The sequence below is a fragment of the Talpa europaea genome (assembly GCF_964194135.1).
Source record: "Talpa europaea genome assembly, chromosome: 1".
NCBI classification, from domain to species: domain Eukaryota; kingdom Metazoa; phylum Chordata; class Mammalia; order Eulipotyphla; family Talpidae; genus Talpa; species Talpa europaea.
The window spans coordinates 98119857-98145230 of record NC_140073.1 but is presented as its reverse complement, the minus strand read 5'-3'; the positions used below and the strand labels follow the sequence as shown (position 1 = coordinate 98145230).

General features: G+C 38.8%; 1 protein-coding gene across 2 annotated transcripts in view; it reads right to left on the bottom strand.

Annotated features, from left to right (window-relative positions):
• Positions 1 to 25374, bottom strand: part of GALNT5 (polypeptide N-acetylgalactosaminyltransferase 5) — a gene marked incomplete at its 5' end in the record, with an annotated part of 48121 nt that overhangs the window by 8449 nt on the left and 14298 nt on the right. The window contains 6 exons of one of the 2 annotated variants that reach the window (XM_084246730.1): positions 4381 to 4704; positions 5714 to 5831; positions 8530 to 8649; positions 9257 to 9392; positions 18053 to 18172; positions 19715 to 19881. In XM_084246730.1, coding sequence (XP_084102856.1) covers positions 4381 to 4704; positions 5714 to 5831; positions 8530 to 8649; positions 9257 to 9392; positions 18053 to 18172; positions 19715 to 19881 — 985 coding nt within the window. The remainder of the gene's footprint in view (positions 1 to 4380; positions 4705 to 5713; positions 5832 to 8529; positions 8650 to 9256; positions 9393 to 18052; positions 18173 to 19714; positions 19882 to 25374) is intronic. The other variant, XM_084246731.1, reaches the window with a different exon arrangement.

Below are 25374 nucleotides of genomic sequence, written 5' to 3'. Positions count from 1 at the left end.
AGAGCCAACAAACACAAGCTTTTAATTAACCCTTGCCTGGCATGCTGAATAGGGAAGGAGCAAATGGTGGCATGAAACATACTTATTTTCTTGTCTCAAGTTTGTCAGAATCATATATTAAAAGTCAATGCACATAGTGTATTTCAGTCAGTCTGCCTGTTCTGTTCCCCGCTCTGTCTCTGGTGAATCCTGTCACCCTCCCATGCATCTGGCCTGTACTCCGGTTCTTGTGTAAATAAATAAATCAATCTTTAAAAAAAAAAGTCAGTGCACATACTTGTAATTTAATCAAACCAACAGTATGGACTCTGTTCCCTGGCTGTCCCCTCCAAGCTATTTGACTGCTTAGGCACTGAAACATAGATAAGTTGAGTCCTTCACTGAACAGCAGATTCCAGCTGATTCCCTGTCAAAATCTTCCTAAGGACTCAAACAAGCTACAATTCATTGCAGGAAAGTCATGAAAGCTAACACCAAGCCAAGCATAAAGGCACTTTCTGGAAGAACCCCAGGTGTGTTTTTTTTTTTTTTTTGTGGGACGCTCGCCGGGGCCTGGGAATGAACCAGCGCTGCAGAGGCTGCGTGCAGCCTCGCAGCAGCACTCAACCGCTGCACCACTAGGGGAGGCCCGGTTTTTAATGGAATTATAGGGTCAAATATGGAGGCACCACCAGGGGAGGCCCCGGGAATGTGAACTCTTATTTAAACCTCCATATGGGTCCTCCCTGGTGGCCTAAAAATTAAGTCTCAGTGCTATCACCACTATGGCCTGAGCTTGATCCATTGCCGGGGAGCTAATACACACACATATGGCGCAGCAGACCTTTTCTATCTTGCCTGCTGCTCCCCTCAGCCATGTATTTCAGTAAATCCTCCTGTTCTGCTCCCCACTGTTTCGGGTGAATCCTCTCACCTTCCACACCTCTGGCCTAAAACCCCGGTTCTTCTACGTAAATGAACAAATAAATAAATAAACCTTCATTTGTGTTTGAGATGCAAATTTTACACTACTTACATTGGATAAGGAACACCCACAAACCTTCAGGACAAAGATGGAAACATTAAAAATATTGATCGTACCGGGTTGGTTACTTTTGGGGTACATGATGACTAAAACAATTCTAGAAGATCAGAATCTTTAGGAAAGCTCTATTCACAATGCAAATCGACAAGTCCACTATTAGTAAATGAAGTGACTGGAGTGCACAGAAGGAATTAACCTCCATGAACTTCAGAGAAGAGAGTTAATAGCAGTGCATGAATAATAATAATCCTGGGGTTTAAAGAAAGGAAATATTTCTCCAATTGATCATTGACTCTTAACATAAATAAATGTAAATTTCTGTATGTGTGGATTATACAGAAAATACTGTTTCAAATGGGTTTGGAAAACTGCCTTCGACACAGCTGAACAGGTTGTCCTACTCAGAATTTCTCAAAACCTTCAGTATGTTAATGTTTAGCCGCTGCTCTGAGAAAGAATGTAGCATGAGTGTTTGCCAGATATATTTGACCACTGAATCCTATTTTTGGCAGCACAACTAGTAACTTTCTCCAGGACAATGTTTGGGAATCCCCAGTTTGACTAATATCTTTGTATTTATTTCTCACAATAGAGAAGGCATTAGAAGGAAAGAAAACTTTTTTGTCCTTTGTCTTCCCACCCTCATTTCGTCTCCAGGTTGTTTTCCCTTCCTCTTATCAGAAATTACAGAAGAAACCGCTTTTCTTCATACGGAAATGATCCATGAAATACCAAGGAATTGTTTTTCTTTGTCATTATGAATGGTATTTAAAATTGATTTTTCATTTTTTAAGAACTGTATCATGTTATCGAAACCATTTTTAGAAAGTCAGACAGTATGTAAACTTCATATTTTTTTTTAAACAGGCCTCTTTATTTATTTATTTATCTATCTATCTATTTATTTATTTATTTATCTTACAAGAACTGGGGTACAGGCCAGAGGTGCAGGAGGGTGAGAGGATTCACCAGAGACAGAGCAGGGAACAGAACAGGCAGATCTACTGAAATACACTGCTGAGGGGAGCAGCTGGCGAGACAGGAGAGGTCTGCCGCACCATGAGAGAATCTCCCCAGCCAGCCGTGATCAAACCCATACTGCAGAGGCTGCAGCCAGCTTCACAGTGCTGTGCTCAAACGCCTGCACCACCAGGGAGGCCCTAAACTTCATTTTAAAAGGTAGAAATTTCTGCTATTTTATTGCCAAATTGTTAAACAATAGGGCTATCCATTTAATATAAACACACATGATTGTGAGCCTCTTTTATTAGTTCCAAATAGTTTTCTTTCAATAAGAAATTATTTGTCTAATGTTTTAAAAAATAAACTTTGGCTGGATTTAAATTCCCAAATGTGTAGGATGAAAGAAGTGAAAATGTGGAGCAAGTAACAAAAAGTAGTTGCGAAATTAATTTTCACAGAATTTTCAACATTGTCACCCCAAATAATGGTCTAATCTTACTCTGAATTCCCATTTTTTTTTAATGGTAATAATGCTCCCTACTGGTTATTTCAGAGGAGAGTAAGTGACATCTTTATAAAAATTTGTCTAAGGATGGTATTAAATAGTGAAGAAAATAGGAGCCAAATTGTTAAAATAATTTTCAAAAATACTTTTTGAACTTTGATATACATTATAGTTCAGGCATCTACAGAGGGCTATTTCATTCGTAAAGTTCAAAAATTTTATAGGGACTAAAAGTTAACTTCTCTGAGGCAGCAAAAGGTAGTTTTTTAGTTCCCTCTGGTGGTTAAAATTTAGTAATGCTCTTACTGAGATTCTGTGTTAGGATGGGAAAAAAATACTATGGTGAGATTTTCTTTAATTTCTGTTCCTACTCAAGAGATAGAATTAAAATGGTAAGTTTATTTTACAAATATATTATTTCAGCAATGTATAAATCCAGGGCATTTTTTTTCTGATGAGTTAACCTAAGATACAATATCATTTGAACCACTTGTAGTAGCTGCTGTTCTAAACTATAAAGATGGCAATTTCATAGTATACTATGTTACGTAGAAACAGTAACATATACTTGTCAGTTGAAATTTATAAAAACAACAGTTTTTCAGATGAGGTTCTGCTCATGTTCTTCCAGAACTTCCCTTGATTCTTAAGGAGAATGACAGCACTAGGTCCTTATTGTGAGATTTGCTAGAGAGAGAATGGACGGTTTGTAAAATACACTTTCTAGAAAGAATGAAAAATACTTGGTCTGAAAGAGCAGGCTTCTTGATGATCAAGTCTGAGAACCTCTTGAAAACAAAGAAGTTCTAAAAGAAAGTGAGACAACTCTGGGAATATTTAAAAATCAAAACAATAGAAGAGATTCAAAGTATGTATAACAGAAAAGAGCTTGTTTGAAGCTTGACTAACCATATCTAAACCATTTTATGGTAAATATGTTTTCATGTCCTGCCATCCTCTTGAACTTAAGCCTCACTTCTAGGTTTGAAATGGCTTTTGTCTAGTTTCTCTTCCTTGATTTTTTTTTTCTTGGCTTTGTACCCTAACCAATCTATCTATCTAGCTTGACATCTTCTCTTTTGGTATGCTACTTTGTGCCCTGGATTTTCTCCACTATTGTCTGACAATTTCTGTTATTTTTCATCTTGCCTTTGAAATCTTAAAAACCCTAGCTAAGTCATGTGATCCCATTGCTTAACCCTATTCAGTAACTTCCATTACCATTCAGAGAAAGAGACAGAGACAGAGAGAGACAAAGGGGTGGGGGGAGGAAGAGAGTAATATATATATATATATATATATATATATATAGAGAGAGAGAGAGAGAGAGAGAGAGAGAGAGAGAGAAAGAGAGAGAGAGAGAGAGAGAGAGAGATTCATCTTTTTTCCAGTTCTTGAAAGAACTCCTGTCTAGTTCCTGTCTAGTGTTCTCATCTTTGGAGGTTGGGTGACACTTGTCCTTCAGGCCTCGCCATCGATATTTCATCAAAGAGAATCGAGCCCTCAAACTTAGAAGGATTCATCACTTGTGGCAAGTTCCCCAAATGAAAACTGTATTTTTAATGTACACTTTACTTTTTTTCCACCTTTCTCCCCTACTCAACTTTAATCTCCAAAGGAAGGGATCAAGTCTACTTCATTCATCACCCTATAATCCAATTCTGAAATACGTCCTGGTATTCAGTTTGCTGAGTTATCAATGATCATGGCCACTTGGAAGCCTTCCTCAAGTTTACCTGTGTTTAACCTTCAGTGATACTTTGTCTCATCTACACTTATATTTGTTGTTAATATATAATATAATTCATTGTTTCTTCAGCATTTTCAAGAGATTCTGCATTTTTTTTTTTTTTATGGAATTGGATTTTAAATTACTGCTTAAACTTACCACACCACTTGCCCTCACAATGGGTGCCTTCATATCAGGAAAAACATTTTCCAAGTACCACCTGAAGCTTTTGCACTTTAATTTCTTTCGAAGCTCCCGTTGTTGGGTGAGGTTTCCAACATCTAGTCCTTGGTCAATGAGGTGATCCCCATGGCCATAGAATAGCTCCTTGTACTCATCCAGCCAGACCTCAGCAACCCGCACCAAGTTCCGCTCCACTGTCTTCATCCGGTCTTTGGGGAAGGAATATGGATTGTCATTTCTAAATATGTGGCCCACTCGGGAGCAGGGAATGATTTCAATTTCACCACCACACATCCACACCTGAAACAATTTAATGATAAGCATCAATTATCAAATGAATGTCCACAATTCACGGACAATTAACAATGACAAGAAACCACCTGGTGCTATTCACCCCATTGGAAGTAGCCCTCTCAACTTCTAAAATCTTTTTGAATAGAAAGTTACGTTGCTGTGGAACATTAAAGATTAGTAAAATATATTTTTTCCCTTGTTACCCTACAATTTATTTTTTAAAAAAATTTGTATGGAACCCCAATGTATAAAATATGTGATAAGAGTTCCTGCTTTGATTGAATCGGGGAAAGTAAATCAATTTCCTTTTTTCAACTTCCTCTTCTCACTTCTTGGGAAACCCCTTTATGGCTCATGGAGTACAATTTAAAAACCACTCTTAGGAGGTCAAAGTAATATTCTTTTAAATAAATACCATCCCACTCCTTGGGAAGCAGTTGGTGTTTGGATGTCGTCCAGTGTGGATGTTGCTGTGCTCTCCTAGATGTTAATTAATGGTTGTGTAATACCCATGTTCCAAGTCACTGCACCGTGGTACTTTTTGCACTTCTTTATCTAGTCCTCTTCAGGATGGCCTGGTACTGAATAATTTCATTACATCCAATAGATTAAAGAGAAAGTTCCAGTAGCTATTTTGTCATGTATGAATTGCACAACATTTTTGCTGAATGGCAGAAAGTTATTTCTCCCATATTTAGATGAAGAAATGGTGTGGTAAACTGTTAGGGAACTCTAGTAAATTTCACAAGAATTATTGTATCTCCAAATTCAATTTGGGATATGAAAACCTTAATCCACAGACTCTAAAATTTCTATGAAACTTCCTCCAGAGGCAGTCACATATCTGATTATATTAGCAAAATTATTAATTTACTGATTCAACCCAGCAATTCCTTTTTAAATTTTAAAGATGTTTTATTATTTTTAATTTATTTACCACTGGATAGTAAAATGAACTCAAATATAATACACTTTTAATTGTAAAGAGAATTTGATAAGCATTTGGCAATAATACCTTGAATGAGAGCTCCATATTTTCTCCACCCCAAACATCAAGACCAGGATCATATGTTCCAAGTTCAAAAAAGTATTTTTTGTCAATGGAAAATAATCCTCCTGCCATGACGGGACACCTACAGAAAGAAAAATTTCTTTATAAAACTTCTGTCTCATGGGAGCTAAACTTTCAGACTTGGTCTCTTATAGTGTTGTGTTGGAATAAGGAGGCATTTCAACATAGCTACAAAACTCAGGAAGGACTGGGGTGGAGTCACTGAAAGCACCCTGGTTCATGATGGCAGAACTTGTTCAGGGTCAGCAAAGATGGGGCCCAGAACAAGAATTCCTACTTGTCCATGAGATTCTGACACAAATTCTCCAGAGGTATTATTTTTAATAACACTTACTTAGTGCTAAGGGAATACCAGGCACTAGTCTAAGTATAATATATGTAATAACTCATACTTTACAAAAATCCTGTGAGTATGTACTACTGAGAAATGGCAACACAGAAAAAGAAACACTTCCAAGGTCACAGACAAGATTGATGTACATCTGGGGTTCAAGGTTAGGGGGTGTTGTTTGATTCTATGCTTTCTCATGAACTAGACTATCTCAATGATACATAAACTTGATTGACAGATAAGTTTTGCTGTTTTGCAGCAGACACTTTTGAAAGTATATTATATATTTTATTTAGTTCTTAAAACATTTAAAGAGAAAGCTATTTCTATTAGTCTTTTTTTTAAAAAAAGATTTATTTATTTTTATACAAGAACTAGGGTATAGGCCAGATGTGTGGGAGGGTGAGAGGATTCACCTGAGACAGAGCAGGGAACAGAACAGGCAGGCTGACCAAAATGCACTACTGAGGGGAGCAGCAGGCAAGGCAGGAGAAGTCTGCCCCACCTAGAGGATGTGGGTATCTCCGTGGCCAGCGGGGATCGAACAGGCACTGCAGAGGCTGTGGATAGCTTCACAGCGCTGCACTTAACCACCTGTGCCACCAGGGACGCCCTTTTTCTATTAGTCTTAATGAGGAAACAGACTCAAAGAGATTAAGCTCACACGACTAACAAATAGCAGAGTTGAGATTCGAATCCTTCGCTTCTGTTATTGATCATGGAAAACAGAAACTACATTTGAGTCAGCTGTTAGACAAGATAGTGATCACTTGCCATGGTGGTCTCTGCTAAGCCAGCTGCAATGGTTTATATGGAGAGCATCCTTGTGTTTAGAATATATAGCTATCTCGGGTAAAGTCCTTGCCCAAACCCCACTCCGTCTCCCTACCATGTATGTACATATTCTCTTTTTATCCTAAATGTCCTCTTTAGACTATGCAGAATGCATGCTTTTCTTACACCATATTCAATATAATCTGAGCACAACCACTACACTGACCATCAAAATGTAGGTCTGAACAAGGCAAAGAGTTTCTTTAGATGTAGGATTAGAGCACGAGAGTGAAATTCAGGTAGATCTAAGTTTGAATCTCAATTTATTCTTTTATTAGTTGTATATTCTGGAGAAATTACCCTAACTCTTTTGAGTCTCAATTTCCTCATCTCTGAAAGGGGGAAGAGTACCATCTCCCAACTAGTGTTATGTAGACACTCAAGGCCTTTTTACAGGTTACAGAGAGGGCTAAATGCATCATGCATAATAAATGATAGTACTGCTGCACTACTAAGAATGTCAAATCTGAAGGCATCATCGCTGGGAAGGGGCGAAGTGTGATCTGTTGAGGGCTAAGGTCCAGGAAAGCGTACTGCCATGCACAGTCAGCTTAGGCTTTCTCTAGGGCCCTGCCGGTTTGTGTCTGTTTTAAGTTTTCTGTCTAACAGGGAAAACTTCAGGACTCCTGATTCACAGCATGCTGACCACATGCCTGCCCTCAGGTCTAGATGCTCGGGGTAGTATTAGGAAGCCCCCATTTTGGCTTTAGGTTATACTCTTGAATCCAGCTTCTCCAACTAACAGCTCAAATTTTAATTTATATGCAGGTGCTGTGTCCATTTCTCAGTTCATTCACAGAATTTGGCACCACTCTGATGGGAGTAGTAGGATTAGGTTCTAAAGGAAAATCCTAACAGTAGTGTTTATGTAATGATTTTCCTGTTATTTTTACAACTCTTTTTATTTTTGCTCATGTTGACATTGATATTGTGTGTATTATACATTGATATTGTGTGTGTTTATATAGCATTTATGAAGCACATTCAACTAGCTTATGTTTATTTGGTTGTAAATCCCAGAGAACAGAATAATGTTAATGAACTTCTCTGGGTTTAGGGCTGAATAGGGTGCAAGTGACCATTCAAAAATTGAGATTTGGTAGTGAGAAACAAATTTCTCAGGAAACTTGTATTTGTTTTTTGTTATCTAAAACTATAATTGATGTTTTAGAAAATGATGGGATAGGGCCTCCCCAGTGGCGCAGCGGTTGAGCGCTGGATTGCGAAGCTGCCCGCGGCCTCTGCGGCGCCGGTTCGATCCCCGGCTGCTCCTTGGCCACCAGAGGAGGGTCCCACATGGCGCGCAGACCTCTCCTGCCGCCCGCTGCTCCCCTCAGCAGTGTACTTCGGTCCTTCTGCCTGTTCTGCTCCCCACTCTGGCTCTGGTGAATTCTCTCACCCTCCCGCGCTTCTGACTGTACCCAGTGCATGTATAAACAAAACAAACAAACCAGCAAAACAAATAAATAAAGCATGCCTCTATTAAAAAAAAAAAAAAGAAAATGATGGGATATTCTTGTTTTGTGGAATTACTTTCTGTGACTTTATAAAAAGATACATGATTGCTTCCTAGCCTTAAATTTCACACACTTACCTTATTATATCAGTTTCTTTAATTCTGTTTTTTGCAACAACATCTGGAGGAATTGTTCTCCAAGCAAAGTTCATTGGCCAAACAAAGATGCCCCTCTGAAAGTTGTCCACTGTCATGTAGCTAATTCAGGGGGGAAAAAACCAACAGTGCTACCTGAGATCATACACATCTTTATATTATACACGTCATCAATCCAACACAATGTCTTGTTCAAATGAATGAAGCAGATGCTTATGCAGATGACTTTAGATCATCACAAAATTTAAATGACATTTTGAGAAAAATTACAAATACAATTTTCATTAGGACCTGGATTTTCATTTCACTTACTTTTCTTTTAATAGTGTTCATTATTGAGAATTTTATACATTAAAAAAATTATTTTTGAGGAAAAAAAACTTAGGTATATATATATACACACGTATTTATTTCCTATGAAAATAACTGAACTTTAGGAAAATAAATTTTTTTGGGTTTAGCTGAATATAAAGGGGGAAAGTACTGGACAATGAATATGAAGACTTACTAGAATTCGAGATTTATAGGTTTATTGGTATTAAGGTATTTTGAATTTGTGATAATCAGTTATTAGTTTAATCTGCTCTGTTCTTAAGATATCTATTACTAGATTTGTAAAAATTTCCATAGTAGGAGTATGACCAGTGCTTTCTTCTGCTGCTGGTTAAAGATGCACTTAGAAATAGCTTGTAGAATATGACAATATTACCTCATGTCTTTATCATTGATGACTTCAATTACTGGACAGGCTACTTTTTTTCTATTTAAATAAACCCTTTCCAGAAGAGGTTCCAACCAACCAACATTACATTCCACATGAGAATCTAAGAATGTCAGCACGTCACCTAGAGAGACAAAAAAATAAATAAGTAAATAATGGTATATAATGAATGTGTATACTTCGTATTCAGTGATCTTATAGATTGCTTCAGAAAGGTGGTTGTAAAAGCTGTAGTCTTTTCTTCTCATTGTATTCTTGGTCCCTATAATTTTATTCTATAATGACAGGAAGGGAATTTTTTTCCAGCAGTCCTCTGGGGCTATAGCATTTATGTTTGACACATCATTTAGGATGGACAGCAGGACTCTGAAGCCAATGCTTAGTGATAAAGGTGATTGTTTATGATCTTTTTTAGGGAGAATGGGTCCCCTCAACTCTGAGGGTAGAGGATTGGGACTCTGTTTTGCAGAAGACTGGGAGGAGTTTGAGATGACAAGTTTGGCCTTAGGAATGATGAAGAGGAAAATCATTGTACATAATAGGGATGAAAAAAATTAAAAACAAGAAAGATGAGAAGGCAATGTGAAGGAGTTACAGGGGAGGAGATGAGAAAGGTGGTATTAAGTAAGTGGTATAGTTTTAGTTTTGCAAAATGAAAAAGTTTAGGAATTTGATTACACAGCAGTGTGAATATACTTCACCCAACTGAACTGTATATTTAAAAAAATGGCCAAGATGGTACATTTTATGTTATGTATATTTCATCATAATAAACCAAAGTGTTAGAGGAGAGAAAAAAAGAAGAAAAAAACTTGAAACCAGGCTATTAAGAACTTTTTTTCCATACTAGTTATGTGAAGTAATACTCTGGGCAGTAAAAATCTCAGTGGCATCTATGCTTTTCCAAATGATTTAAACAAGTGGATTGTATATGTGCGTGTTTATACATGCACACATGTGCATGCATGTGTGTGATTAATAATGACCTGAGGAATCTGGCCCCTGACCAGATATCCCACGTATCCTCCCTCAGGCCCAACCGTAGACAATTACAAATGCCTTACCTGGCAGGTCTCATGAGGGAGAATGGCTTTCCTACTTGAACCCTCTGAAAGGAGTTACAGCGAAGGCTTAGGACCTCTGCCCCCTCATCGGGACTTGCCCTTACTCATAACTGCCTTCCTAACCCAGGCTCCTCATTTGGAGGCCTCTCTCAGGCCAACGCCTCTCTGTCTCATCTTATGGGATGTGGGTGGATCTTGAAAACAGTTTCTCTGCCCTGAGTCAGTATTTTTCCACACCTCGTCCTTCCTCCTCTCTCTCACACTCCTGGTCATAAAATAGGAGTCTTTTCTTTTGGGCTCCTTATGTGCCATCAGATGAGCCTCATATCTTCTGACCAGCAAGTCCAGTGCCATTCCCTGGGGAAAAAATGAAACACTGGGGAGCCAGTGTTTTGTTCTGCTCAGCTTCTTATTTATATTATTATAGCGATGAAAGACTTGACAGTTTCATCTTGGCTTATTGTTTTAATTGACTACTCCAGGGCCTGGATGCTCCCCTGAACTCTTCTTTTTTTTTTTTTTTTTTAAGATTTATTTATTTATTTATGCAAGCACTGGGTACAGTCAGAAGTGTGGGAGGGTGAGAGAATTCACCAGAGCCAGAACGGGGAACAGAACATACAGACCGATGAAATACACTGCTGAGGGGAGCAGCGGGCATGGCAGGAGAGGTCTGCACGCCATGTGGGACCCTTGCCCAGTGGCCGGGGGTCAAACCAGCACTGTAGAGGCTGTGGACAGCCTCGCAACCCAGCACCCAACTGCTGCGCCACCGGGGAGGCCTTCCCCTGAACTCTTGACAAGCCTTAAAAGATGCTACAGCTTTTAAGTTATCATCTTTAAGTGCTTAAGTGTTTTAAATGCTTAAGAGCATAGACACCATTCTTAGCATTCTACATAGTTGTCTTATTTAATTCTAACAGCAAATCTGAAGTACAGGCCTAATTGTTTTTCCCACTTAAGAGATAAGGAAATTGAGAATAAACAACTTAGATAAATTTTCCAAGGTTGCAAGAAACAGTTCATTCCGTTGCCTATTTCCTAAAAAATGCCAGAGAGAGGCAAAGCTTTGATTATAAGAAGCCTTAAAATAAAGGAAGACAGCAGCAGGCAAGGAACAAGGTGAAAATAGATATCTGGGTGATAGATCATTATCCACTGGAATCTGTAGAATTCAATTAATTATTATGTAATTTATTATCTTTTTAATATTTATTTATTTATTTATACAAGCACTGGTACAGTCAGAAGCGCGGGAGGGTGACAGAATTCACCAGAGCCAGAGCGGGGAGCAGAGCAGGCAGAAGGACCGAAGTACCCTGCTGAGGGGAGCAGTGGGCGGCAGGAGAGGTCTGCGCGCCATGTGGGACCCTCCTCCGGTGGCCGGGGAGCAGCCGGGGATTGAACCGGCACTGCAGAGGCTGCGGGCAGCTTCACAACCCAGCGCTCAACCGCTGCGCTACCGGGGAGGCCTTGTAATTTATTATCTTATTAATTACCTTGATCAACAAATGGATCTTTTGCTTAGAAGTAAAGGGGCCGAACTTAGTCACGCTTTTGATGGGAATATTCTTGAGATATCTCTTTAGATACTAGATTGGACTATGCAGAAATCCTATCCATGCACCCCACTCCTCTTACTTTATTTTTTTTTAAAGATTTATTTATTTATATAAGCACTGGGTACAGTCAGAAGCGCGGGAGGGTGAGAGAATTCACCAGAGCCAGAGCGGGGAGCAGAGCAGGCAGAAGGACCAAAGTACACTGCTGAGGGGAGCAGCGGGAGGCAGGAGAGGTCTGCGCGCCATGGTGGCCGGGGAGCAGCTGGGAATCGAACCGGTGCTGCAGAGGCTGCGGGCAGCTTCGCAACCCAGCGCTCAACCGCTGCGCCACCGGGGAGGCCCCACTCCTCTTACTTTAAATCCCCTGCTCTTGGAGATAACAGTTACATCTCCTGGTCATGCTCAGGGAGTCCTATGGGTTTCCTTTTGTGCAGCCTTCTTCCTGTTGTGAGAAGGTCACAGGGGTTACCTAGGTGTGTATAATATGTAAGCATGATCTGCAGTGCTCTCACTTGGCTAATGTTGCAGAATATGAAAAAGGTAGTCTCCTTTCTCTTACCATGCCTTGTCCAGGGCTATTTACATCCAAAGTTTAGAGCACACTTGTTATTAGTCTTCTTGTCTCTGTCCCTTTAACAATCTTTTAATAAATCAGAGGTATCTGGATCTTTGGTTCCCAGTGATAGCATGATGGGTCCCCAAACCTGTATTCACTTCTGACCGGACTCAGATCCTCATAAAGTTATTATTCATTTGTCTCTGGGACCCAAGGGAAACAATACCTGCCCTAAACTTAGGCTGAAATTTTATATAGTTTTGTTTTTGCAGAGAAGAGAATTCACCTATGTATAAATGTCATTGCTCCACTTTCAGACATTTTGTCTTAAGGTAAGATTTTAGGATTCAGAAGGGGAACTGTCTGTGTATTGGACTCTGGGCGGGATTTCTACTTGTAGTGGATATTGTTTGTGGACAGTTCACATGCTATTCCTGACCCTGAGAGGCTTGGAGATCAGGAGAAGTGAATTTAGGATTGAAATTACATAGAGCTGTCCATTCAAAGTTTGCTTCTCCTAGTCACAGCAGATAAGATGCATGGCCTCTTTGAGCTTTTACCTTGGGGGGCTAGTTCTAAGATCTGTAGAATACCCACGTTCTTAATGAGTAATTCATATTATTTCTGTTTTTCAGTGAGTGCTTTAGCTAAAGATCAGCATAATTAACCCAATTCTGATGGCCTCCTGGCAGGTTTTCTTGCTTCCTGAGAATATACCCAAGCGATGCTGAATGGTTTGTAGATGAGTTTCACTGTAATGCACATGTGTGTATGTACATATGTATGTATGTATGTACATACGTATATACGTATTGGCCAACCTAGAGCTCCTCAGTGTGCCAGATGGCTTTGGCTCCATGGACCTCTACTTATATTTAACTGACTAGCTGGAGGTATTGCTGCCAGTACCAATTAGTGCTGGTGTATTGTATTTAGGGTTCCTTGAGGGATATGTACGTGGCTCATCATTTAATTTTAGGTGATGATTTATAAGTGACGCTAATGTTTTGTTTGCTGTAGAAATTTATGGAAGTACTATTGCTTTTCAGGAGACTTCAAATTTGGCCAGAATATAGATGTCCCTTATCCACAGATTTAAAATTAGCCCAATGATTCTTTGGAATGTTCTCAGAAATGTCTTTTTTTTTTTTTTTTCCAAATGCCATGGTATTGAGAGAAAGGAGACCCTGGTCTTTATTTTGACTCTGCAGAGAGTCCCATTGACCCTGCCTGACTGCAGGCTCCTTTAGGCAGGGCGGTAACTCCCTGGATCGCATTGAATACTGGCACAACATATCGGTGGTTGACTTGTCCCTTGTACCTCACTCACTCCATATCTTTACTTTTTTTTACCTTCATATGAGGTACTTTTCCTAGAAATTCATTGACTGTGGCCTGTCCTTCATATGTTGAAATCTTGTTTAGTCTCTCTAACTACTCATTCCTGATAACTGATCAGACCTGATTTTTTTTTTTTTTTTTTTTTGGGCCTGAATCAGGTTCAGATGAAAGCCTCTCATACCCTGGAAATAGAAAGTGTAGTACACATTGCTGGTGGTCAGATAGTTACTATTTTGCCTTCATAAAAGATTCTCAGAGTTTCAGAGAGCCTTACTGATAACTTCCCCGATCCTTTATTTCTGTTTCTGTGTGTCCTTGGATCTCCAGTATCATCCTCGCCTGTGGTTTCTGTCTCCTTTTCTCTGAATACTAATGAGTAAATCCTTTGGGAACAGTAGCTGTCAAGGCAGGTCATATTCTAGATTCAGATTCTTATCGTCGATTTCTTTGGTTAATGTATTCTCGAGAAAGTTTCTACCCTGGTATCTTAGATGATCTCTGATTTCAGGGACTCTTCAACTCCAGGAGCTCATGAGCCTCTCCTCTATGTTGAGGAGTAGGAAATGGCCACAATGAGTTTTAAAAATATAAATCAAGCAACTTTACTCTTCTTTTTTTTATGTCCTTGATTGGCTTTACAATATACCAAGAATGGACTTAACACTCCTTAAATGATGCATAAAAGTTTACAAAAGCCTACAATTCACTTTCTCCCCAAATGATTCCATTAGCTCTCTATGGTCAGCACCTAAAATTCATGATAAGCTTCTTTCTTTCTTTCTTTCTTTCTTTCTTTCTTTCTTTCTTTCTTTCTTTCTTTCTTTCTTTCTTTCTTTCTTTCTTTCTTTCTTTCTTTCTTTCTTTCTTTCTTTCTTTCTTTCTTTCTTTCTTTCTTTCTTTCTCTCTCTCTTTCTTTCTCTCTCTCTTTCTTTCTCTCTCTCTCTCTCTCTCTCTCTCTCTCTCTCTCTCTCTTTCTTTCTTTCTTTCTCTCTTTCTCTCTTTCTCTCTTTCTCTCTTTCTCTCTTTCTCTCTTTCTTTCTCTTTTTCTCTCTTTCTTTCTTTCTCTTTTTCTCTCTTTCTTTCTTTCTTTCTCTCTTTCTTTCTCTCTTTCTTTCTTTCTCTCTCTCTCTCTCTTTCTTTCTTTCAAAAGATTTATTTATTTATGCATACAAGAACTGGGGTACAGGCCAGAGGTGTGGGGGGTGAGAGGATTCACCAGAGACAGAGTGGGGAACAGAACAGGCAGATTGACTGAATTACACTGCTGAGGGGAGCAGCAGGTGAGGCAGGCGAGCTCTGCTGTACCATGTGGGTAGCTCCCTGGCCAGGGATCGAACTCGTGCTGCAGTGGCTGTGGACAGCTTCATAGGTTGTGTCTTAACTCCTTGCGCCACCAGGGAGTCACGATAAGCTTCTTTCTTTAACGTGAATATGCAGAGCATGTTTCTGTATTAGGACATTTGCACTTTTTCCAGTTCCCGGGAGTGCTCTTCACCCAGATCTCAGCTCCAAAGTTACCTAATTGGACTGTTTCATGACTGTTCTACTTTTTGCATATTTTGTAGATAATTACTTTCTAAGGGTAATCAAACAATGAAATTTGTTTCATTTTTCTAAATACAGCCTGACATTTAAGAATGTTACTCATTTTTAAGAAGGATTTATTTTGAAGATTTTTTTATTTATTTATGATACAAGAACTGGGGTGCAGGCCAGAGGTTCAGGGGGTGAGAGGATTCACCAGAGACAGAGTGGGGAGAAGAACAAGCAGATCTACTGAAATACACTGCTGAGGGAAGCAGTGGGAGAGACTGAGAGGTCTGCTGGGTCATGTGAGTTAGATCCCTGTTTGGGGATAGAACTCATGTTGCTGTGGCTGGTGATGGCTTGATAGCATTGAGACTTTAACCCCTGTGCCACCAGGGAGGCCCTTAAGAATTTTAGCTGTCACCTCATTGCCTGTTTTAATGTGTCATTTGTTGTCAATTTTATATTTCCATTATGAAGAGAAGAAAGTTGTTAGCAAGCCAGTGGGCTAAGAAGGGCTCCACATTTGGGACCTATTTACTAGGAAGTAAAACTTGAGTGAGACGGTAATTCACCATCAGAACATGTTTGAATGCAACCTGGTGGAGGTCTACGATGCCATGGCTTACAGGGAGAGAGTAGTGGCTCACTGTCTGGAGGTAGCAAAATATAGTAGATAAGTATGCAGATTCTGGAGTCAGGGGTTTTGAGTGCTGATCCTGGCTCTACCTGGCTCTACTTGCTAGCTGGTAGAATGTAGTCAAATCATAACATCACAGTGCCTCGCATCTGTAAAACGGGAAAATGACTATACCTACGTCATAGATTTATTGCGAGGTTAGAATAAATCTGTTAGAATAGCAAGTGCTTAGAATGATACCTGGTATAGAAGGCCAGCTATTATTATAGGATACAGGTCCTTTCATAGAAGGATGTTAAAGTGAACCAAATTATTTAATGTCAATTTTAGAATCTCATGGATAGAAAAAATTTGCCTCCTCCCACTCACCTCCAATACCCACATGCTAAAAGAAGATGATGAAGACATATTGCTCTTTGGGAAGACAAAGGGATATACCAAGATAGACAAAGGTATGAGAAAAGAGAATTTAAAACTTCTGAAGCCCTCAAATACTGATGGTACCAGGTCAAAAAGATATAAGCTTGAAGGGTCAAATTAGCGATCATTTGAGTAGCAAAAAGATAATGCTGATAATATACACATTGAATTTTTTTAAGCCATAAAGTTAACATAATGTGGGCATGAGAGGAAAGAAGAAAGGAAAGAGAGGGAGGGAGGGAATGAGAATTTTTCTTTAAAAGTGAATAAAAGAAAGAGGAATGATAGAATCAAAACCATTTTTGTGGGCCTCCCTGGTGGCCTGGGGGTTAAATCTCAGCACTGTCAACACTACGGCCTGAGTTTGATCCCCAGCTAGGGAGCTAACCCATATATGGCACAGCAGACCTCTTTCCTTAGCAGTGCATTTCAGTAAATGTGTCTGTTCTGCTTCCCACTCTGTCTCTGGTGGATCCTCTTACCTACCCATACCCCCTATACCTCTGGCCTATAAGCCAGTTCTTCTACATAAAAATAAAAAAAAATTGCAGTCCTCAGTGTAATAATTGATTCAAGCAAAAATCATCAATGAATGCATAAGTCATTGAAAAAAAAGTGAGGAAAATAGGATATTTGTGTGAGTCAAGGAATCACCCCACAAATCAATTTTTAAAAGCTTTATTTATTTATGCACATAAGAATGGGGGTACAGGCTAGAGGTGCGAGGGGTGAGAGGATCCACAAGAGACAGAGGGGAACAGAACAGACAGATCAAGCGAAATACACTGCTGAGGGGGGCAGCGGGCGAGTCAGGAGAGGTCTGCTGTGCCATGTGTGTAGCCCCCTGGCCAGGGGATCAAACTCGTGCTGCAGTGGTTGCGGGTAGCATCATAGGTTGCATCTTAACCCCTTGCGCCACCAGGGAGGTCCCACCACAAATCAATTCTTACACCAAAAGAAAAGATCTAGCTGACAACATCCTAACCAAGTTCTCAAAAATTGTATCACCACCAGTGGGACAACCTGAAATCATATGCCTTGTTATCTGAAGCAATAGCTACATAATTCCTATTACTGATGTAATAGAATCCTATATAGTTTTCATGCCAAAACCATTTATTCCTCATGTAACGAGAGAAAACACTGAAAAAATTTCAGAGTGTGATTGATTGTATATGCGAAAAGTGACCTGAACTCTTCAAAAATTTAGTGGTGTGTAAACAAAGTGTATGGAATAGACTGTTCTAGATTGAGAGACTAAGAAGACCAGATGGCCAAATGCAGTGCATGAATTTAATTGTATCTAAAATTTAAAAAGAAAGAAGCAGTTATAAAAAAACATTTGTGAGCAATGAAGACATTTGAAAAGAGCATATATTATTAGGTGATATTTATATGTGAAAGTTGTGCTTATATAAGAGAATGTCTCTATAAATATGTCTACTGAAGTAGTTAAGGGTTAAGTGTTATGTTGACTGTAAATATCTTTTCAAACATGTAAGGGGCAAAAGTGTGTGTGTATAAATATATGTCTGCACATATCACAAAAGGTTAGAAATGAGTGGAATTAAATGATGAATATATGGATATTCATTGAACTATTATTTCAAATTTGCTATACAAAAAAAAATTAAGCAGAAAAGCAGTCAAGGGAAAATGATAGCAGCTTCTTACCTGTTGCTCTCTCTGCTCCTGCCATTCTGGCTCTTATTAATCCATGTCTTTCTTTGAGGTGAAGAATCCGAACTTTTGGAAACTGAGACATGTATTTATCCAACTTATCTTTTAAGTAGTCTATATCAGAGTAAAGATAAAGAAACACTTCAGTTAGCTAGATTTGGATGATTCCAGAATCAGCACCTCTTCACTATCAAATTCCAAAAGCGATGACATTTACTATAGTCACTAAATGGTATTCTTTGGCCAGGATTTTTTCCTTGATGTTATTTTCTTGTATGGATTTTTGTCTGGGTCCAATACTCTCAACTGACTATTTCCTTAGATCCCAAATCCTTCTTTTCAGTGTTGCCAAGTTACACAGAAGAGAGACTTCCTTTTCTGAGTATTTGTCAGGACAGGGCAACAGGGCAACTTGACCTGGAAAGAAAGAAACCTCAGGCTTCTGCACAACTTTCCCCAAAGGACCCTTCCCAAGGAAGAGGCTAAGCATTGTGCACAAATTGAAAATTTTGCAAAACAAAGTTATTGCAGCTGCAATAGTTTAAGCCCACTGTGACTTCCTACTCTAACATCCCTGCTATAATACTTCCATACCTCCCTTCTGCTCTTGGATGGTCAAGGGGCTCCAGCTGAAGGAATGTTGTTGAAAGTTTTTTTGGAGTATGTTTATATGACTTGCAGTCATTTCTATGTGCCATCAACTACAGGCAGAGAACCCAGGTAGGAATTGCTTTCAGGAATACTTAACACGGTTCACTTTCCCAATAATTCTGTGTTTTTCTTCTAAAAGATTTTCCTGAAATCATATAAACTTCAGGTCCCACAAAATCTAGCGCTACCATTAACAAAGAGACGGTCTACTTGGCAGGCATCTCACAGCTCCTAGAGTTCAGTGTGATTCCGGTAGGAACTCTGAGACCTAGGAAACTGACTCACATCATTGTGGTCATGATTGAGGCTAAGCTGTTATAGTAAGGTTGCTGGCTCTTGGTTGTTTTCTAAAATTTTCTGAAGTGATTTGTATTTGGGAGAATTTATAATTGCAGTGGTCAGGAACCTCAGTGATCTTGGGACCATGTACATGCAAAAGTTATTTGACAATCCAAAGAGAGAGATTTCTCAGTGTAATAAATAACAGCAAATATAAAGACATGATGGATCTGAACTCTGTTAGAACCTCATCTCTTTAGTCCTACTGGCAATTTATCTTCTCAGCACTTAATTAAACATTTTGCTGGTGAGGAAGAAGCTATAGGCCTTCTGTTTCCTTGTTTTCCATAGAGTCTAACTCTAATTCTGATTATTACCAGTAAGAAAAGCATCCTGTTAATTGTGGTGTATTTGCTTTTTAGATTTAATAAAAAGATCGTGCAATGGTACAGAACATCTGGTCTCTGAGACTTCAAAGCGCCACTCTCCCAAGATTGTAATTCCTATGTGGTATAGAAGTCACAGAGAAGTCTGAAGCAGCCAACTGGTAGGCAGATATGACTTTCTGTACCCACAGATTCTAGGATTTATGCCTTGAAGGCACCACATGAAATAATGATTTGGCATTTGTAAATGTTTATGTTTTATCAAATTACCAAGTGATTTTACTATCTACCCAAACTGCTACTGTCTCATCTCAAACTTTGTCCAGAGGGGTTTTCTTACCTTTGGTACTGAAGTCATCCACCAGCAGAATCTCCTTTATGAGGTGTGGAGGAGAACGATTAAGTACACTGTGAACAGACCTGAGGAGAGTTGACCATACCTCATCCACAAAGCACATGATGACACTGGTGGTTGGGAGGCTATTGTGGACTAGCTGTTTTGCACACCTGGGCCAGGACACAGAAGACCATGAGTGATGTGCTAATGAGATCCACAAGATGGTTTCAAAAGTCACAGAATGATTGTGTGTATATACACATGTACTCACACTCTGCCTACCATCTAGCTGGCTGTCTACCCATCAGTCACGTCTCTGTCTCCCAGCATATTTCTAGGTGCCCATTCAGCCATTTGTCCCTCTATCTATCCATCTAACTATTATCTATTTATCTTATCTATCTGTTTATATTTCTCTACCTACTGACCTTAGTGATTTTATCATGTACTTTCTCTTGGGGAAAGGTATAAGCAAAATAAAAGAGCAGAGGAAGAATAGTTAATAACAGTAGTTGCTAGAAAAGGACTAGTAATGCAAGGTAAGGAATTCCTGTGGAAGAGTCATGTTATAGTGGAAAGGTTATGCTTTTCTAAATAAGTGTTTAAACACTATATCAAGTCCCACCAATAATGCTTTCCAGATTTTTATCCATTGATAACTTATTTAACCTCTCTGTACTTCAGTTTCCTCATTTGTAAAATGAGGTAATGGGGGCCTCCCTGGTGGCACAGCGGTTGAGCGCTGGGTTGCGAAGCTGCCCGCAGCCTTGCAGCGCCGGTTCAATCCCCGGTCGCCGGGCGAGGGTCCCACATGGCGCGCAGACCTCTCCTGCCGCCCGCTGCTCCCCTCAGCAGTGTACTTCGTCTGTCTGCCTGTTCTGCTCTCCGCTCTGGCTCTAGTGATTTCTCTTACCCTCCCGACTTCTGACTGTACCCAGTGCTTGTATAAATAAATAAATAAATCTTTAAAAAAAAATGAGGTAATGGTTCTTATTCAGTAGACATTTTCTGCCTAGTGAGAATTCTCATAATGTGTCTAGCACAGTTCCTGACATAGGAATTCACCAAATGGTAGCTGTTACTTATCCTAATTAGATTATATGCCACAAGAGAATATTCTGACTTATTTAATGTTACCAACTAGTTTATGATTGCCCTTCCAACTGATCCTCTGCCAAATGCCAAAGGAAATATTCTGCATGTGAATGTATTTATGGCATTATTTATGCCAAATAGTTAAACTCTTCAGCTTCTCTTTTTAGGGGTTCCTTGTGGAGATTCTCTGTTGAGGAGTAGCCATAGTTGAAATTATTTTGCTGGCATAGAAATGAGAACAGGGTATCATGGGAGCTGGTATTCAGGTGGATTGTAATTGGTTTTGGTGTATTTCCATGCCCTGCAGTGTGTACTGCCTCCCTGCTGGCATTCTGCCCTGTCCTGCCTGTGTTACTGTGCCCAAGATGGTGCCCAGTGGATCCTCACAAAGAGAATTTGCCATCTTTCTAACACAGCTACTGTCAGTAATAACTAAATTATGATGATCACAACTAAATATTATAGCCAGTTTGTCTTATTTCAATTTGAACCTAAAATCTAAAAAGAGAAGCATCTACTTCCATTTTTATAGATGAATAATTAAAATTATGGAGAGATTAGCCCATGATTATAATGTTAGTAAATGACAGAGTTGGGACTTAAATTCTAGTCCAATGTGGCTCCAGAAATAACCATTCAGGAAGTCATAAGTTCACCAGAAGAAAGACAGCTGGCAGTAGATGTGGCATTTGTGGGAGCAGATGCTTCTGCCAGATAACATAGCTACCCTTTTCTTACTCTGTAAATAAGAAATAGATAAGAGTGAAAACCATAGTACAATACATTTGCATGCTGTTTTACAATTGGGAAAATACTATTTTGTACATAATTAAATTCAATTTTTATGGAATCTGCTTGAGATATGTATTATTATATATATTTTTAAAGATTTATTTATTTATGTATACAAGGACTGGGGTACAGGCCAGAGTTGTGGGGGGGTGGTGAGAGGATTCACCAGAGACAGAGTGGGGAACAGAACAGGCAGATTGACTGAAATACACTGTTGAGGAGAGCAGCAGGCAAGCCAGGAGAGGTCTGCCATGCCATGTGGGTAGCTCCCTGCCCGGGGATTGAACTCATGCTGTAGTCACTGCAGCTAGCTTCATAGCTTGCATCTTAAACCCTGTGCCACCAGGGAGGCCCTTTATTATTATATGTTTTTTGACTAGAACAAACTGAAACTTGAGAAATTAAATGAATTACCCAATATCATTCATCTAGAAAGGATGTGTGTGGAAATGTGAACAAACTGTTTTCATTTTACTATACTATGTTGGCTTTTCTGTATTAAGAGTATGAGTTTTGGAATCTGATAGATATGTGGTCAGCCATTATTTCCCCTAATTACCGGTAGGCTTGGACAAATTGTACTTCTTCAAACATCAACTGCCAACTGCAAAGCAGAGATTAAGAATCTACTTTTTATAAGATTAAATGCAAGTAGTATGTAAAACTCAATATATATCTAACACATAGGAGGTATTTAAGAAATGGTAGGTAAATCCACCTGTGGTTTATAATTTCAGTAGTTCTCTAAGATGGTTGGTCATTATAATAACTCATGTCACACTGGAAAAATATGTATCTAGTCCTTAGCCCCAAGAAATAAATTTTGAATAAGGTCTGAGAATTTGTGTCTTAAAAAGGAAACAAACTAAATTACAAAGAATGATCCACATGTTGTGAACAAGCCAGTTTGGGAATTTGAACTCTCTAGGATAAAGTTGCTTTATTCTCTTTGTCATTTCTGGCTTATTTTAAAAAAAATAAATGGAAGGTAGGTAGCAGCATGCCCTGAATCTTCAAGTGATGTAATATCAAAATAACACATTTTGAACAGGTATCTTGATTTAGTGATCAAGCATCTAATGTTAACATAAACTCATAAGCAGCTTAAACTTATCTGATTCTATACCAAAAATCCAGCATCGGCAAATCTGAATTATATGAGATTCCTGACTTTATTGCTGGCCTCTGTTACTTTCTTGTGGCTACTATAACAAATTAATGAATATTTTTCTTAAATTTCTTAAATTTCTCTCTTCTCATATTTTACTATGAACAGAAAGAAGATTCCAGGGCACACTTTCAACACTTTGCCTGAAATTTTCCTTTGCTATATATCCAAGTTTATAATTTAAAAACTCTGCCATCCATACAACTGTAGGACATGATTTAGCCAGGGTTTCTGCCACTACAGGACATGAATCACCTTTCTTCTGTTCCTAATGTGTTCCACATTTCCTTCTGAACTCTCAGAAGCACTTAGAATGCTCACTTTATTCTATCAGAATTCTGTCAATGATACTTGTGTTCTCAAAGATGACAAAAGCTTTTTTTTTGCCATGCTCCTCAATTACTTCAAAGCCTGGAGCATCTTTAACATCTGTATTTCTACCCACACTGTCCAGAATGCAATCCAGGCTTTGTCATGCTTCTCAAATTTCTTTCATCCTCTTGCCATCCAAATTTTTTTTGATAGAAAAGTAATTAGAAAAAGAGAGGAAAAAATATGAATTGAGGAATTTCCAAGCACTAAATAAAAGATTGTATATTTAACTGCATAATTACCAAAAATTCCAATAACTAAAGGACAGTGTTAGTACTAGACAAACTTTAGACTCTGGAAATTTTTTCATAAGGCAAAAAAAATCTCTAATATGAGATTCTAATTCTCAGCATCTTTGATGGTTAACATCAACACCAAAATGATGAGATTAAAGTTTTCCAAGGAGAGAACAGTAGGATTAGAATACAATATTTAGAATAAAAGGCAGATGAGGGAATGGAGACCATTTTGTAGACCACTTTGAGAGGAAATTATAAAGACATTGGATAGCTAGGTGGGATGTAGGATAAATTTGTAATCACATTTTCTTCTCCCTCTACTGAGTAGAGTTTCAGGGAAGGTACAAATGGAGTTAAGAATTGAAAGAATTCATGATTGACAAGATTATCAGTGGAGCAAGTCCTCTCTGTATGCATTAAATCAAACTTCCAGTGGCTGTTGGCTCAACTGACAAATCTTGCCTTCATGGGTAGCTTCATGGCAAGCTTCGTCTGTTCACTTAGAAATACCTAATTACAAATGAAAATACTCTGGGTAGAGTTAACCAAGGTAACACAGATGAAGCTTCTTGTATTATAAGTTAGTAAATTTTTGGTCTCTTTCAGAAAGAAATTCTAAGAAATGTTGTAATGCTAACTGGTCTGAAATTGGAGATAGAAAAAGCTCTTGGATTTGAGAAATTTTGGGAAGGTCACCTCCACTCATCAAACATCTGATCCTTCATTCCCCCTAACCTGTCAAGATACCTTCATTTCACCATTAGATACCCATATGGATAAATCATGAAGGATTCCATTAAATGACAGTACCTTTTCCAATTATTGACCAACATATACTTTAGATGTATTTAAGGAATAACATTAAAGATGACCCTGTGGAAGACTAAATGTGCAGATTTGAGTAGCACTAAGGATAGGAAGAGGGACATGGAAGGAGATATGAGAGGTTTTAAATACAAAGTTTTGGCACAAGTGGCTGAGATGGCAGGCCACTCTAAAATGTATAGATAACTGGTGTCCTGCATTACTAAATGGGTTTAATATGTTTCTAGGTGTCTAGAAAAACCAGCATGCTTGTTTTGTTCAAGGTGCAGTGGGTCAGATGAGATATACATTCAGTTTTATTAACTCTTCCCCATTCCTATGTACTGACAGTTTCCACAGATTGTGAAAATGATTTCAAGTTCTCCTACACTGACCCAAATGAACCAAATTTCCTTTCTACTGATTTACCCATTGAAAACCTTGTTTTCTGCTGTGTTGGGGGGAGTAGTTGCAGGTAACATCAAATCGAAGTGCAAGATTTTTCTGGATTTTTAATCTTATTTGAAGTTTAGAAATCTTATTTTTATCCTACACGCCCATTCATTACACAGGTTAGGTATTTAGAGTCTGCAGGCCCCATGCTGTCCTTAAAAATTAATCCAAACTTGGGAGACTGAGCTTACTGCAGTCATCCTAAGTATTGAAAACAAATGGGACTCAAATGTATGGATTTAAACAACCTGCATAGAGTTGATACCCTTCTGTGGCGGTACAGAAAGACTCTGGATTGAGAAGGATGACAAGGCACTAAATTTTGAGTCCCTGCTAACACTTATTGGCTTCATGACCATGGACAAGTCATGTAACTTTTCAAAACCTTAGTTTCCTCACTTTTAGGATGACAATTAGAACACCTTCACCCCAGAAGGTCTGTGAAAAATTTATGAGATATTAGGTAGAAAAATACTTTATAAGATCCATAGTAAAAATCCAGCATGAGGACCTGGGTTTATCCACAATGCAAATAGACACATTTTGCAAGGCGTTCTGCCCTTTACCAAGGCAGCCCTTTAATCCAAATCCGTCAAGGCTCATCATTTATCAAGAGACTCAGGAAGTGATGTGTTTCACCTTCTGAGCCATGTGTGCTGAATGCTCAGCCACTAACCTGATTTGAATGTAGCCTATCAAATAAAGAAGGTTTCAAATCAGAAGATTGAGGGAATGATAAC